The sequence below is a fragment of the Dipteris shenzhenensis genome, chromosome 26 (genome assembly GCF_047967505.1).
Source record: "Dipteris shenzhenensis isolate YYH24624 ecotype China chromosome 26, Dip_SZ_1.0, whole genome shotgun sequence".
NCBI classification, from domain to species: Eukaryota; Viridiplantae; Streptophyta; class Polypodiopsida; order Gleicheniales; family Dipteridaceae; genus Dipteris; species Dipteris shenzhenensis.
Window position 1 is genome coordinate 23740592 of NC_141621.1, and position 17973 is coordinate 23758564.

The 17973-nt window shown below is 40.2% G+C and overlaps 1 protein-coding gene across 1 annotated transcript in view; it reads left to right on the plus strand.

The window, feature by feature from the left end:
• The window catches only part of LOC147884848 (ABC transporter B family member 3-like), a 73971-nt gene that overhangs the window by 37028 nt on the left and 18970 nt on the right, over window positions 1-17973 (plus strand). Inside the window, exons 7-11 of the mRNA XM_087397224.1 lie at window positions 2366-2639; window positions 2739-3363; window positions 3445-3654; window positions 3774-4059; window positions 7191-7454. Of these exons, the coding sequence (XP_087253350.1) occupies window positions 2366-2639; window positions 2739-3363; window positions 3445-3654; window positions 3774-4059; window positions 7191-7454 (1659 nt within the window). The remainder of the gene's footprint in view (window positions 1-2365; window positions 2640-2738; window positions 3364-3444; window positions 3655-3773; window positions 4060-7190; window positions 7455-17973) is intronic.

Genomic DNA, 17973 nt, shown 5'->3' on the forward strand with positions numbered 1-17973 from the left:
AGAATCCTCTAAAGCTAACATCTGTCTTAATTGTAAAGTCTGCACCCAAAAGATAATGCTTCCATGTATGGATGGCATGAATTATAGCCAGCAACTCATTCTCATAGATTCCCAAATATTTCTCTGGATCCCAGAGTCTCCTGCACTCATAGGCCACTACATGACCATTCTGATGCAATGCAACCCCAACACACTCCCCACAAGCATCGCAATCCACATCAAATGGCTAATACAAATATGGAACTATCAAAATTGGCTCTGTGGTCAGCTTCTCTTTGAGTGTGGTGAATGCTTTCTTCTGTGGAATTCCCCATTTGAAAGCTGTATTTTTCTTGGTAAGGTCGTGAAGTGGAGCGACTATGTCCGCGAAATGCCTGATAAATCTTCTGTAATAAGAACACAGGCCTAGGAAACTACGGACTTCATGCACAGTCTTCAGCTCCGGCCATTCCTGAATGGCTTGGATCTTTGCCAGATCCATCCGTATCCCATCTTTGGATATTATATGCCCCAAGTAATGGATCTCTTCCAGGAAGAATTCGTCTTCTTGCTATTTACATAGAGCTTGTGATTTCGCAAAACTGCAGACTTTATTGCTTTTCCAATCGATGATACAATGGGGATAGTCTCCCCTCTATTCCTAGCAACCACACGCTGTGTTTTACCCCTATGTACAAATTCCAACACTCTCTCAAGAAGAGTTACCTTCAATGCCTTGCGATGGACCCAAGGCATACCCAAAACCACATCGTGATGTTTCAATGGGGAGATGAAGAAGTCTTCTTGGTCAACATAACTTTGTACATGAAGATGGAGCTTCCCTATCAAGGAGTGACTGGCACAAGGTTCCCACAGAACATCTGGTCAGCATCCAGAGCCCTGCCCAACTCCTCCGTCTTTATTCCCAGCCTCAGGGCTAAATCCTATTATATAAAGTTATCTGTAGCCCCTGTATCAAACAAAATCAGTGCCTGCTAATCTCTGATATTGCCCCAAGATAGCAGCAACTCTCTTTCATCTGGGTTTGTCTCTCGGCCCACAATGTCCGGAATTCCTCCTGCCATCGGCTTTTGCTGTCCTGGTGGCTTTCTCTACTCCCTAGAACTCGAAGGCTTCTCGGGGCACTGGGCAGCCACATGCCCTTCCTTTCCACACCTAAAACATTTCCCCTCTTTGCGAAAAGTGGCAATCAGCTTAGGGGAAAACTGGGGTTTGCCCTTGAAGGCTCTTGGCGCCACGCACTTGATAGGTGAAGCCGTTACTTGGTGGCACAAGTGGTGCATGGAGCACTACAATGACATACTAGAGATAGCTTGCTATGATTGGGAGAGTGACTCAAGGACATCCAAGCCCATTTCCGCTACCCTAGTACATGGATCATCTGCATGTGTCAGAGTCCCTTCCGAAGGGCTATGCTGAAGCCATGAGACTGTCCATGGCTGAGGCTATGCTGTAGAGGTTAGGGGAGAGGTGAGAAGAGGGAGATGTACATACTTGTGATCCCAAGGGTAGTCCCCATTGATTAGCTGTATATTTGACAAGAGTGAGGCATCTATTGATTTCTTCATCTCACACTAATCAGGCACCCAGCAATTGAGCTGCTCGATTGCTATTTCAGGGCATGATGGGCTTTTTGTCCTTAACTAAGCATTCACTGAATCAGTTGGGTCTCACATGCGACTTTGGAGATTACTCATGTGTCCCTAGAGCTTCAAAAGCGTGTAAAACTGGTCCCAATTCTTCCAAGCTTCCATACTAGACTCTAGTCTCACGTGTGCTATGCCGACCAAATCTTTCATGTCACACAGCAGCTTAGGTAACAGTCAAACAAACTCTCTTGCTCTTGCTAATAGCAGTAGCCCCTTCATTATATTAGTTGTTCCATTGGGAGCCATCCATGAGCAAGCAAGCAAACGTAAGAACACATTTGCCAGGCAGTTGCAGTGCTGGAGGTGCCTTTACAAGGACATCTAAAACCGACGATAATAACCGGCACCATCACATGGGCTTCCAACTCATCCATGCAAGCTCAATGCATCCCCCAATTTCTACAATGCACATCAACAAAGGGGTTTGCCTACTTCTAGTCCACTTAGTCTGACCCACCAAATTCCCTCAAGGTTGGCAGAAGTTTAGCTCTCCGTGCCAAAGTTAGTCCTTGGCAGAAGTTTAGCTACAATTGATTAAAGGAGATAATTGCTCCAAAAATCCTTAACCTACAAGGAAAAATTATAAACCAAATAGAGTCATCGTTGTGGCAACAAATGCAGAGCCAATGGTAGAGGCACATCATTGTGGGCAACAGACAGATTAATCCACAGAGTACTTTTGTTCATTACTGCTAACTGAATCCATGTTTTTCCAGGGATATGACACGCTGGTGGGCCAGCAAGGAGCCAAACTTTCCGGGGGTCAAAAGCAGAGGATAGCCATTGCAAGAGCTATATTGAAGAACCCTCGGATTCTTCTCCTTGATGAAGCAACGAGCTCCCTGGACACAAAGTCGGAGAGAGCAGTTCTTGAAGCGCTGGAAAAGGTAACAAAGAATCGGACCACAGTCATAGTAGCTCACAGATTAAGTACAATAAAAAATGCTGATCTCATCGTTGTACTACAGCATGGATCCATCGTTGAAAAGGGTAAGGCCAAAACTTCAAACTAGGTTTTGTAATATGGAAACTATGGTACAGAAAGCAAGCAAGATCATGATCATTCTCACCAGATATGAAATTTAGCAGGTTCTCACGAGGAACTCCTGCAAAACAAGAATGGCGCTTACTCTCAACTGAGAAAGAGGGCGGAGGCTAAAGCAGCCCCTGAGGACAGTCGCCTGCAACGGGGAAGTCCAAGGAAAACCATGAGCCCCCGAAATTTGGTCAGAAAAAGTAGTATGATCGGCTCGCCCTCTGTAAGCTCTTACAATCAAAGCACGCTAAGCTCCCATGAAGTCGTTGGTCCGAAAAGCCCCCTAGGGTTTCGAGACGTTGAGATGGGGCACTTGACGAGTAGCCTGAAACATTCCCATGTCTTCCGCCTGGCTGCAATCATTCGACCTGAAGCTCAGATTCTTGTACTAGGTTCCTTGGCTTCCGCAGTAAACGGTGCGGTTATGCCCGTGGTTGGTGTCCTGTTCGCGAACATGATGCACACTTTCTATGAACAGCATGACAAGTTACGAATTGATTCTAACAAGTGGATTGCAATGTTCATGGTGGTGGGAGGTCTATCGCTAGTAGTTGCCCCTATACAAATTGTATGTTTTAACATTGTCGGGATCAGACTTGTTCGTCGCATACGGCTCTTGATGTTCGATAAGGTCACACGACAGGAGATGGCATGGTTTGATGCAGAAGAAAATTCAAGGTTTGTACATTAATCTAATGCCTCTGATACCTATTCAGAAACGAACCAAAGCGGATGATTTTCGTTACCTGAATTTTGCAGTGGCGCACTCAATTCTCGGCTTTCGACGGATGCAGCAGAGGTGCGCAACATCGTTGGGGACGCTCTCTCATTGCTTGTACAAAACCTGACCACTGTATTGACATCCGTGGTTGTAGCTCTCGCCAGTAATTGGCAGCAAGCGATGATTCTCGTTGCATTACTACCTCTCCTGAGCCTCCAGGCCTGGACCGAGGTGAAAATGATGAATATGTTTGCAGCGGAAACAGAGGTATTTAGCAAAGTAGCGAGCAACAACGGCAATTTTCAAATTGCAACGACAGCGTTTGTGTCAATCGTTGCGTAGAGTGGCGGATAAAAAACTGTGCTAGTGGATTTGATTTTGCACAGGCATGGAATGATGAGCCGAATCAATTGGCGCATGAAGCAGTGAGCAGCATAAGGACGGTAGCAGCGTTCTGCGCGGAAGGCAAGGTGAAGAAGATGTACAAGGAGAAGAGCGACAGATGCAAGGCGAGCGGATACCGCAGAGCGATGATCGGAGGAACGGGATTAGCTGTGTCGAATTTTCTGATGTGCACATCCTTAGCGATCGCGTTCTGGTCCGGAGGCCATTTGATTGCAGAAGGCAAAACGACAGTGAAGAATTTCCTGCGGGTAACATCCTTCAACTCCGGCCATTTTCGCTCACGATTTGCACGATTCAGCTCCGATTCTTGCGTAATTGATCCGTTCAGATTGCAACGATTTGTAGTTTTATGCGCATTGCATCGCTCGATGATGATCGAGTGTTCGGTGGTGGCTCAAATCTTGCAACAGCTCCCATTGTTGCTCACATTTGCAAGGACGCAGCAAGATATCAAATTTTCAGCTCCGATTCATCCCTTCATCCGTTCCAGATTGCAAGGATTTGTAGTCGCATGCGCGTTGCGTCCATTCTTGCTCCATATTGCTTCGATTTGGCTTCCATTCTTGCGTCCTCTTTTCCAGATTGCAACGATTTGTAGCGTTCAACTGTTCATCCGTTTCAGCCCAGTTTTACAGCTCCAATCTATCCGTTCATGCGTTCCAGAATCCGTTCCCATCCGAACATTCATGCGTTCTAGATTGCTCCGATTCTTGCACTGATCTGCAACGGTTTGTAATCGTATGCGTATTCCATCGTTCATCCGTTCCAGCTCCGATTTTCAGGTCCGATTCATCCGTTCCAGATTGCTTCGATTCTTGCGTTGATCTGTTCCAGATTGCACAGTTTGTAATCGTATGCGCACTCCATCGTTCATCCATTCATCCGTTGCAGCTCCGATTTTCAACGAACCCCGATTCATCCGGTCGTCCGTTCCATCGTTCAACCATTCATGATTTTCAGCTCTCGATGCTTGCGTTGATAAGTTGCAGATTGCAACGATTTGTATAAAGCCACTCATCCGTTCGAGGTAATTGCTCGGATTCTTGCGATGATCCGTTCGGGATTGCAATGATTTGTCAAAGGGCTAGGGCTTAATAATGGGGGCTGGGATCGACCTTATCAACAAGATGCACAGGGTGCCCCCGGCCGAGCAGTGTCCTTGTCCTTGCTCACAAAAAGGACCGTCAACGGCTGGGGTCCGCGGAGGATCTCCGTCCGATCTGCAGCCGTGGAGAATCGTAATCAGCGCCCTTAAATTTGACTGGGACAATCCGGAGAATCACGATCAGAAGTAGAAGCAGGCGGTCAGACTTGGCCGGAAACACTGCATAGAGACTCGACAATGCCGCAAATGAGCGGGCAGAGGCAAGCTGTCACGCAGATTGGCCCGTCAGTCGCCTACACACTGGCTGGCCACAGTGCCACATGTACCCAGTAGCTCGCCTCCCCATGCCGCTGACGGTCGGGAATCGTGCCTGATCACTGATCCCGATCAGAAAACCGGGACAATCGGCTTCCGGCCTAACGGCTAGTCTCGTCGGCTTGCCGGTTGTCCTCCCGAGAATCGGCTCTCAGAGCCAATTCCCTACGCCTTGAATTACAAGAAATGCCTTCCTCAGGCATGTCCCTAATGTGTACCTGGAAGCTAGCAGTGGGCACTCAATCTAATTTTCTTGAGTTGGCAACTGCAAGTTATGCCTATGGTCACAATCCATGGTGGTCCCCATGACATTGACTTTTCGTAAATGCCTCCCGTGGGCATTTCGCTCATATCATCTCCCAAAAGAGGGAGATAGGGCGACAAGGGAGAGGAGAGAGGGAGACAAGGGGCCACTGGGACAAATTCTACTTTTTGGCCTGCCATATGTGGTAGCCTAAGGGGCTTAGCACATGGGAAGAAATAGGATGGGAATGGGAAAAGGTGGTCCCAAGTGCTCCCATGCATATTTCTATCCTATTCCCATCCCACCATGTGCTAACAAAAAAAGAACTAAGCATGGGTTTAGGAGGAAGAGGACACATGGCATCATTTCACGTGTTTAAGAGGTGGGGACCTTGTGGGGACAAGGACACATGTTCTCCTTCCATGTTTTTGAATCCCTAAAAAAGGGGAACCCATTCTGGCTGCCAAGGTCTAGAGGCCATGGTCCAAGATGGGAGAAAAAGTGGCTGCTCCCATTCTAAATCCATCCTAGACCACTTGGTGTAGGATGGGAGTAATGATGACAAAAATATTCCCATCCTAAACCCATGCTAGCCCCATCCATGTGCTAAGGCCCTAAGTGAAGCCAACGAGCTTTTGAAGAAGCTCATTTTTGGGTGAGATCAGTGCCATGTGGGCGTCCAATCGTAGGTACGTGGTAGTTCCCAATTTTGTTTCATCCTGCATTTTTAGCGCCCCCCCCTCTCTCTCTCTCTCTCTCTCTCTCTCCCGAGTCCGCACCCCCTCCCTCTGAGTCCCTCTCTTCCTTTCTCTCTCTTTCTTCCTCCTCTCGGGCAGGCCTATTGAATGATACATATCATTCATCTTGTTTAAGGTTAAAATCGTGTTAGGATGTCTGCTTTAGACGGGTATCAAGTATATACTGCCCCTAGCGAGGCAATGCTAATAAATGGAAGCCTATTTGGGACACCTTCTCTCTCTTCTTCCGTCACCTCCTTTTGAAAGTCAAATTTGACGCATCGTGGGGATTCTTTTCCGCAAGGTTTTCCACAGTTTTTCGTCGTTTTCGTGTGCTCTTCAAATCGTGTTGCGTGTTTCCTTTTGAACTTATTCAGCTTAGTTATAAAAGAGCTCCAAATACCTTGGGAATCAATTGCCAAATGTAGAGTGCTCACAGAAGCTAGTTTTTCCGAGCTGAAATTGAGAAATCCGGGCTAGGGTTCAAAAATAAGGGACTATTTTTCTAGGCTAAATCAAGAAATCCCTTTTTTTAACTTATAGAAAAAGGAATCAAAATTAAAGAAAGTAAGAATGCAGGTTCTTAATGTGTTAGATTATTTTGGCATTGTTGCTTGTTGCAAGGCCTCGTAGGTTGTTTCTGATTGTATTTTGGAAAGCATGATTATGAAGCAAAGGTCCAAATCGAGTTTCTTAATGTGTTAGATTACTATGGCACTGCTGCTTGTAAGGCCTTGCGGGTTGTTTCTTGACCTATCCATGGTGCCATCTTTTTTTCCTCTTTTCTTTTAAGAAATCTAGATTCAAGGGACATACGATAAGTGCAAAATTCCTACTATTTGGGATTTTAAAGAATTTTAAGATACAGTCTGATTAAGCTTAGGATTGCCCTTAATATTAAGGTCTTTTTTTTTTAAAAATTCCAAGTCCTCATTGCTTTCAAACTTGAGAAGATTTACAAGTACGGTTGTGTGGCAGGTGTTCTTCTGCATACAACTAAGCGCCATAGCCATTGCACAATCTATGGCAATGGCACCAGACATGGGAAATGTAAAGATGGCGGTTTGTTCAATATTTGGAGTGATCGATAAGGAGTCACAAATTGACGCTGCAGGAACCGAAGGCATAACCATGGAGCACGTGAGAGGAGATATTGAATTTCACAATGTGTACTTCAAATATCCCTCTCGCTCAAACGTACCCGTCTTTACTGACCTCTCCTTCACGGTCCATGCCGGCCAGGTCAGCACCGCATTTCTAGAAAAAAGACATCCTTCAGTGTATTTTGCATCGATTGAAATCGCAAAAAAAACAGGTAAAATTTTACCCCATGTTTAGAATACATTCATATTTTGAGTAATTTTAGTATAAAAAGGGGCAATTGAGTATGTTTTGAGATGCAAAAACCGGCTGACTTGGAGAGTGACCTTATTTTGACTGGTTAGGGAAAAGGTTTTTCACTACCACTAATTTTGCTCCTTTCTGTACATCTACGACCATAGGTTCATAAATCAAAAGGGCATGGAATCGCACTTTCCATGCTAGCATTCAAACCTCTAGGAGCCTCTATTAACATCGTGAAACTTAGCAGCAATTCGTAGCCCCAAATCTATCGTTCAATTAGAAATCATCCTTGCAAAGCAATCGTCAATCTCCATTAAAGAAAACCCTGAGAACTCACCTAACATTCCCACATGAGATGGCTAGTGGATTCCAACTAGCCTTATTCCCATGTTTGCTCTTATTTTCCAACCTATAAATTCTTAACAAAACTTGTGGGCAACGCAAGAATGTGCTCTATCTCCTTATGACATTGTGGTAGTTTTGTGGGAAATGGTAATGCCAAGGTGGCATGTGGTCCCCACCTTTTTTTCCCATTTTTCCCACAAAACCACTGAGCTCTTGAGATCAATGGTTTTGTGGGCAAAAAGGCTTTGGGAATATTTGAGGGTTGTAAATGGCATAAAATCCAGATCTACCAAACAATCTAATGTTTAACATGGACAGTGTTCTCAGCAAAGACATTTTGTATAACAAATACAAAAACCTTCTACCTCTAAGATTTCAAACCTTACATAATTTAGAAACTCTTTCCACTAACCTTCACTTGCAAAAGTATGCCTTTAAAAACTTCTAACAAATGCAAATTCAAACATTCAAAGGGAGAAAGAGAAGGGTTCCTCCCCCCTCTCTAAGGAGTGCATAAAGGTTTGAAGACCTTAATCATGGACATGGGCTCATTCTCACTAGTTTGCAAAGTGCAAAGTTTGACATTTTCACAATGCAAAAGAGAAGCTACCTGCACTAATTCCAATTTTACATTCTCCCTCCTTAGTGGAGTTACATGTATACAATGTAGTTAATGCTCATTAGTTGTACCATGACAATGGTAGTAGTCTCAAGAGTGGGCTATTAATCTAAGTAATTTTTGGAATCACCTACTAGGTAATACCTTAGTCCCAAGCCCAAACCTACACCCAATGGGCTGATGACCTATACTAGTACTAAAAAATTACAAGCATGGGGCAAACAATGCATTTGCCTTAATGTCTTTCAAATATCGCACTCAAAAAATATTTACCTTCTTGTTTATAGGTCATATCCCTGAAATTAAAACCATCTAATTTGCAAGGTCAATCCTTTAAACTTGCCATTTAGTTCCTAAAACCTTTTACTTTATTTTCCAAAGTCAATTCTTAAAATGTGCCATTCACATGATATTAAACCTTGTTTTTTGGTGAACACTGCTCCACATCCACTTTTCTCTCCTCTCTCTGTTCTCTCACACTCAAGACCCTCCCCATAAGCCAAATGATCTTAGCATGGCCTTAACTCACCTACACCTCACAATAAAGGTGGCTCACTTTGACCATCGTTGTTTCTTGGCCCCTTCATTTTGACGATACTATGGTGTTGAGAGTATTTGCAAGTGTCCCATGAATGCTTTTATAGAAGATATACCTATATAATATTGTCTAAAGTTTATAGAGCTAGATGTTTCAATTTCACAATATTGCCCCAAAAGACATAATTTGATAGATATACTTGCAGTTTTGGTAGAAAACATGAAAGTCTAAAGAATTTTTAAGAATTTTTAAATTAAGTTTCAAGTCCTACAAACATTATAGACTTTTATTTTTATTAGGGCATTTAAACTTGACATGACACACATGGAGGAGCTTTTAGTTTGTTGTATCAACGAAGCTAGCCAATGAAACGTGCAGGTAACTTTGAGATAAAAAGAGTCTTTGTGGAGAATTGTGCAATGCATATTATTTAAGATTATCAAAAGGTGATAAATTTGTAATAATGACCATGAATGAGAATAAACTCCTTGAGAAAAAATGGGTTGCAAATTACTCCTGTTGAAGATTCATGTTCAAAATAGTGAGGATAGATAGTTCCAAGATCTTATGACTAGTTTGTGATGCATCCAAAACAAAAAGTTGAAGATGGGATTAATGAACCTAGAGCAAGACGTGGATAAAGGCACTTATCATGCTCAATGTGTCAATGAAAATGGTGACATATATATACATAAATGCAAGCAATCAAGAGCCTACATGGAGGTTGGAACATATTGTCACATTGTTTCAATAGACCCCCATTCCTAAACAATTAGTATAGCTTAAGAACAAAATGTCAACTTAGTAATCTTGGAGAGGAGCTCAATTTTATTTAATATTAGTATCTTAAGCTAAAGAATGTTGACAAGTATATATATAATTTAAGTATATTAAGCTAAAGAATCTTGATAAGTATATAAATTACTCCTGAAATTATTTTAGCTATGTACACCCTATGTCCTAAATATAAGTGGTAAGTCTCTCTATTCTCCAATATCCCTATACAAGATTAAATTTGGATGTGACAACCAAAAGAGATAGAATTTGGCTTAGAAATGTGTTGTCCATGCTCTGCAAATCAACTTATTTGTAGCTTGCTCACTTAGCCTAATGTTTCAGCTTGCTCACTTATACAGCCTTGCACTATTAAAGTTTGAATGTATCTCAATTTTTTAGGCTACAAGGATTTGCCCAAGGCCCAAGAGGGTTTTGTGGGTTGTGGGTAGCAAGGCTAAAGTAGAGTTGGAGAAAGACTCTGCCAACAAAAGCAAGCAGGGTACAGAGGAGGACATGAGCAGATAGCAACAACAGGATTAGATTCACAAAAAAGGCATTGTATGATGATTTTAGCCCCCTCAATTAAATAAAGAACTCTACCCCCTAAACACTTCAAAAAATAAACCTAACATACTTAAAATGCATCTATAGTACCGAATGTACCTAAAGACTTTAATTTTAGGTACACGACTAGAGCCAATCATGCTTTGAGTGTTGGAGAGTTGAGGATCTAAGCCTTTGAAATAAGTATAATGTGTTTGATGTTTAACTAATGTGAAAAGACTAGGTTACATCACAATATTTTTATGATGGATGTATGAAATCTCAGTGAGGAATTACTTAGGGTTGTGCAAGAACATGAACATAAGTGCTTAAGTTTGTGCATATATTTTAAGGCAAGATGCAAACAAGTAAAATGGGAAACCTTAATACTCCTAATGTTCATGAATCCTTGTAGCCAAAAGTCATGGATTTACATTTTGGTGAAAAAACATCAAATATTTTGCCACAACCAAAGAAATGGAAGGAAAAGGTTCAAGGACAAACTTGTAAGAAGTTAGACTCTAAGTTTGAATGGTATTGGAGAGTATTTCCCATAGAGCCTTGAAAGCTACTTTTGATAACCAGAATAGATAGGAATCAACAAGATATAAGTTTTACCAAAATGTGCTTTTGACAAGAAGAATTAGTCCATAGATGAAATGGTACGATCAATGCTTTAAACAAAGAACATTACCAAGATGTAATGGGCAAAGGCATGCACATAGAGATTTCAAAGCTATTGTGAACAAATTGATTCACAAAGATAGACATAGTCTCTGTGTATGACAAATGGAGTAGAGATCTTGAAAGGAAGAAGTGGTCCATAGTTGAATCTGCATAGTCAATGCTCTAGGCAAAGAATGCGATTAAGTCATACCTAAGGTTAGGAATCATCCATCTCCTACCAAAGAGGACACCTTCAACACAACTAAATCTCAACATATGAGTTATAACTATGATTATCTAATCTAACAAAGAAAATAAAGATTTACACAATGAAGATATCTTGGCATTGCTTAAAGTTAATCTTATATTTTAAAAGGAGGCACTTTTTGAGTAGGAGCTTGTCACATTGTCATATGCGAATAGAATGAGCAGTTCACAACTAAGTTTCATGACCTAAAGAGGCTTAGAGATGAAAATAAACAAAATTAAAAGGATATATATCATCAAGAGACTTTGAAGCATACAAACCATTATCACATCAATAAAATCAACTCCAATTTTACTTCACAATAAGCCATATGTGGGGAAATGTTCTTACTTGCAAGTAACATAAGCACACACAACATCACTTCTTCATTTTTGTGTAGTAAGGCTTTCTTTTTTTTTTGTGAATCTTTATTATGAGTCTATGTAGGCTATATACATGTAGCTATATTGTAATACATAGATAGAGATTCATCTTGATGAAATTGATATTCTATAGTTCCCTTTTTGTCATGGAGAATGTAATCACTAACTTAGAATCCAACTTGAACCCTACAAGTTAATAAAAAATTTTGAAAATACATGAATAAGGCATTTTATTTTTTTCCTTTTTTTTTCAAAAAAAGGAACCTTCTATTAATGCTTGAAAGCTTTCATACAAGACAACAGCCCTGAAGGTGCTGACTATGGAAAAAAACAGAAAGGCTGAAAGAAAGAATCGGTCTATTCCAGAGAAACCCAACTCACTGCCTAGGGGATCTCTGGTACTAGGGCTAACAGCCAAGTGGGGGGACTATACAACCAACGAATCCCTCACAGGGTGAAGATGTAGAAAACTCCTGCAGGCCAAGCCTTGCAAAAACTAGCACGCCTCGAATAAGGCATTTTCTTGCATGAGTTTCTAGTTTCTCTTTGATAACAAAAAATTCATTCTCATTGTAGCCCACAAGATTGTAGTAGAGTATAACCTTATGTACATTGTGTTGCAGTCCTTTGATCTTGCATCCATCATAGTCATCATCCTCTAGTGCTCCCTTTCCATCAAGAACATGTGAGGGTGCTCTCAAAAAACCAATCTACTTAAATAAAACAAAAAGATTCCCCTCGTCCCCCAAAAAATAATCCCGTAGTGCAAGTATGCACATACATACATACATATGTATGTACTTGTGTGTGTGTGTGTCACACACACACACACACACACCTCTATATATATATGTGTGTGTGTGTGTGCATGTGTGCGTGCATGTGTGTGTGTGTGTGTGTTGTACACAAACACACACATATACACATACACATACACAACACATACACATACACATACATATACACATACATATACATATACGTATACATATACATCTACATCTACATACACATATACGTAAACATACATACATACATACATATACAAATGTGTGTGTGTGTGTGTGTGTGTGTGTGTGTGTAGATGTTTGTATGTATGCATATACATATAACCAAATAAAATCTAGGCAAAGAGGCAGTGCAATTCTTTCTCTATATAAAGTGTAGGCAAAGAGGCAGTGCAATTCCTTCTCCACGGGAAATTGTTAAAATTTTCCCTTGTACCCACTGAGCATTAATGGTCCTAGATATCCTGTAAAATTTAACAAGTACATTTGGTATTTCCATCTAGTTCTTGTTTATTTCTCTTGGTTTATCATTATTTGTTCAAACTTTAATACTTCCTCACCGTCAACTACTTGAGGAGGATCGATCATCCATAACCTATTCCGTTAGAGCTTGCCCATGAGATGGTTTAATATTGGAAATATTTAAGACATTGTTCGTTTTCCAAGAACTAGCCAAAAAGGTAGAAGGCGGATTGGTATATGACTTTCAAGACTTGAAAACAACCATAGCACCTTTTCATCAACCTCGTCTTTAGATGATCGTTCTTGAAATTAGCAAGGAATTTTTCTCAAATTGAATAAAATTCCAATGTTCTTCTTTGAAAGTCAGCGGCTTCTTATTTCTATTTGCTTTCTCTCTTGTCTCTCTTCAAATCTTCTTATTGCCACACTAACATTTTCCAAAGCTTTGTTGTGACCATTTATGAACCGACTTGCAATCAATACTAGGTCTTTAACGTTCTCCAAGGCTCCATTGTGAACATTTATCAACTCATTTATGACTACTATTTGCAATTGATACAAGGTCTGTGGAGTTGATAATGGGTGTATTATTTCAAAAAGCGGCTCTTCCTGTGGAATGGTGCTTGGTATTATAATAACAAAATTCAATATATTTAAGAAACAAACCCCTCATGTTGCTAAGGCTTTAATAATCTGTACTCCCAAAACTTGCTATGTCAAAAATACCATCTATTTGAGGATGAAGTGGAAATGAGAAATTTAATTCAATTCTCAAATCTTCAAATAATGCCTTTCAAAAGTTGTGGTAGTAAACTTGGTATCATGATTTGACACAAGTGATCTAAGATTGTAGAGCATTTTTGGACAAAGAACTTTACAATCTTTGATGCCTTGAATTCTTTTCATAGGAACAAAAAGAGCTTTTCTACTAAAGCAATTGATAGATGTCGCTATTTAGTCTACACCATTGTCCATACTAGGAAAATCCAAAACAAAGTCTATAGCTATATCACATCAATGTTATTTTGGAGTCAGACATGACTAGAGAGGAGTTTCCCAAAATCATACTAAGATGGCATGTCTGACATTCAAGAACCTATTGTGCAATATCACACCATACCCTTGGCCAAAATAATTACCTTTTGAAATTTTCCAAGGTGGATGTGACACCATGATGTCCATGAAAGGCAAAACTTGCCTTCATGAATTAATCATTTGTCTTGGTAATGCATAGCATTCTCATATAGGATAGATGTCCATCATTGTTGCTTGAATAGTTTGGCACTAGAATTCTAACTTTCAAGATTTTAAAAGCTTGGACAAATTGGCATCATCAGCATAATATTCTTTGAGATCAGTTAAGTTCTCGTGTTGAGTGACCATTATTTCATTAATAAAAAGTCTTCTTAATAAGGCATCTACCAATTTATTATTCTTCTAGGTATGTATTGAATGTGAAAGTCTAAAATTTGCAAAAATATTTCCCATCTAATATGATGCTCTTTAGAAAGTTCAGTCAAGAAATGATGTAGACCTGAATTATGTGTAGGCCAAAAAATATGCACCCATTGAATAACGCTTCCAAAACTTGAGAGCATGAACTAGAGAAAAGAAGTTCATTCTCATTTTGACTATTACTTGACTTTGAATTTTCATTTTCCTACTTTCAAAAGCTAGTGCATGTACTTCTTACATAAGCTTGGCCCCAATTATAAATCCATGCACATTCAACCATAAAAAAGGTTTTTGTAAACCTGGAATGATCAAAACAAGTTGAGTACCATAACACGTTTAAAGTCCTTGAAATCATTTTCATGAGTTATGGTCCCTTGGATAAGACACCCTTCTTGGTCTATCACGAAAACCTTGTGGAGTAGATCATTCCATGAAATCTTTGACCTTACTTGGATCCATGCATATGGTGTTGGAAAAAATCATGTAACCAAGATAAGTAAACTTTAACACAAAGAAAATCACTCTTCTTTGGATTGACGATCTTCTCACTAAGGAAAAAACTTTGAAGGAGATCATTCATAAAGCATTTGGCATATTGGCTAGCAAGAGCATCTCTCTCCTATGAAAGCAGCTATTTTGGCTCTCAAAATATTTCTTGGCCTCCCTCGCATACATTAGAAAAAGGTATAACAATGAAATTGATCCCTTTCTTGACTTGTCTATGGCTAAGGATGAGTAATCTTGGTCCAAACAGCATGACTTGCTATTATTTTAGAAGTGGATTTGATTGGTGCTTTAGGCAAGCACTACAAGAGGATCCCTTTCCATTTGATACCAATATTAGTATCCAATCCTTCACGAGGGGCTATAAGAAATTTAAGATGATCAAGACACCCATGAATAAGAGATGAATATGAATATGTATAGCCACATCTACGGTTTGATAAGTCACCACATTTCAATGACAGGGGTCATTAGCATTGATAGAGTAACTACCATTATACCAAGAGGTTTGGCCATTTCAAGTTCTAAATACTTCCATCATCAAATAGAAATGTCCTCACAGTTTATTCAAATTCTCCTAAGACTTTGAGTAAAGAGTAGTCATCAGCAATTACCTCACCACTTTACACGAAGTTGTGCCTTGTCTCACCATATTGAAAGATCTTTCCTATATACCTTTTTCTCTCTCTAAAGTAAGGGTTTTAACCTTCTTGTTGCACAATTCCTTTTGAGTTCACTTTTAAAAGGATCGAACAAATTTCCTTTTGCCTCTTGAATTGCTTGAAATATAGTCTTTTGATCCCTTTTGCCTTTTTTAATATATTTGTCTTAGATCTATCTTTGGCTTGATTGGGTTTTAGCTCCATCTTCTTGATAAGATTAATAATGCCCTCTAGAGTTAGAGATTCATGGTCTAGACTTCAATATCGAGCTGATCTCTTAATGTTGCTATGCACCTTTGCACTCTTCCTTGGATTTCTTGTCCAAAGTTTCGTTTTAGAGTAGGAGTTTCCCATAGCAATTGATACTCTCATTTTGCTATGCACCTTTGAGCTCTTCCTTGGATTTCTCATCCAAAGTTTAAGTTTAGAGTAGGAGTTTCCATAGCAATTGATATAATCATTTATAAATTCTCCTTAATTTTGATGGAATCTATCCCATTTTAAGAGCAAGTAATCACATGATTGGTATTGCTCTTGTAATTGATGTTTGAAGTCATCCCAAGTAGTAGAAACTTTCTATTTGGCCTTAACTACTAGCCACCACAGGGTAGCATCGCCTTCAAGATGAGCATGATGATCTTGACCTTCCCTTCCAAGAAAGTGGGCCATCCTTAAAGAAGATATTCAATTCATGAATCTAAGAGAGAAACTTGTCAGGTTTGCCTTACTAGAAAGCTTTGATAGCTTAAAATTTGTTTCTTATGATCTTGTCTCCCTAGCTTGGGTAGCCATGGTAGGACATCTTTCCTTGGATGGTCATTACTATAAGGGTACATTACTAGTGGATGGTAATACAAGGCCTTTAATATGAGCATCGTTAGATATGTTAATAGAGGGCCTTTGATTCATAGATGGTAATAAAGGGCCTTTGGTATGAGCACCATTAGATGACTTTTGAAATCATTGGGTCTCTTCTTGAGTTGTGGAGAAGTCATTTGAGCAATCACCTGGGCCTCTAAGTTTGGAATTGTGACAAACATTGCATTGATGCAAGCATATCGCTTCTTGATATGATTACACAATTGCTTTAAGCTCATGTGCAAAGGTACTGTGACAACAACAAATGATATTTTGTTTTGAAACCTGTGGGAGGATCTGTGGGGCCCGCAAGGTGACAAAAGCTAGCCATGGAGACAAAGAACCAAGAAATGTGATGGAGAAGTTAGTGGCGGGAGATGGCTCTTTGCGGCTACTCTCGTTGTGGCTTGTCAATCTTTTGATGTCGACTACTTTATTTCATGTAATGATTAATGTGGGTTTGACATTAATTAGAATAATTAGTGAAAATGATTGCAAAGGTGATTATGAGTGGAGGGCATCATTGTAAATACCACAGGTATGAATTATAAATACCTTGGTATAGGGATAGAATGGCTTGGGAGATATATTATTTGCTTTGTAATTGGGAAATAGAAATGAGTCATATATTTAGAGTGGGCCAAAAGCCTACATGGACTCAATAATGTAATAAAATAATAGGGAGTGCACATGGAGAGCATGTGGAGGGCATGTGGAGGAGTGTGGAAGAGTGTAAAGTCAAGAGGAATCCTTCTCGAATTCCAAGGTGGTATATGGAGGATGTTGACATATGGAAACAAGATGGTCCCTAAGGGCTCCAAGGGGAAAGACTCTTGACTTTCTCAATTTTTAAAGAGTCATGAGGATCTTGTGATGGGACACTTGTCAAAATGTGCCCAAAAAGACATTTGATGGTGACCCATGTCCTTATGTCACCAGGGGGTGAAGGAATCTACTAGCTGAAAATGTAACAAGGTGAAGGAGGGTGAGAATTGCTCTATAAAAGAGACCTCTCTCCTCCCTCTCCATCATCTGGTTCTTCTCATTGTAGTTATGCCATCACTTGTATCTAGCTTTGCCTATCTCTTCCCTTCTCCCTAGAGCATTAGGCTCTCACTTTGTATCCCTCTTCTTGCTTCTGATGTTTTGAATAAAGTTCATGCTTTTTTTTCCTCATCCTTCTTCCATCTCCTCTCTCCTCGCTCTAAAGCTTAGTGTACCCACATGAATGAGTCATTTCTAGACCTGTTTTAAGGGTATTCTCTACTCCCCTGGGTGACCTCAATTTTCCATGTATCCTGGAAGCTACTTCTCTGCTAAAGGAGATCGTTGCCCTTTCCATAACTACAGTCGGGTATGGACAGTTTTGACAGTCTTCTGTAAAATGGTCATAACTTTCTACTCCGAGCTCCGTTTTGAATGAAACTTATATCAAAATCTTTGTCTTTTCAAGATCTATCTACTGATGTATCCAGATATTTGTTCCATTTAGTAGAACAAAAGTTATTGTTGTCTGAGTGGTCAGGTCTGTTGTTTGGAGTAGTTTTGAGAACCTTTCGTAAAGCCATCA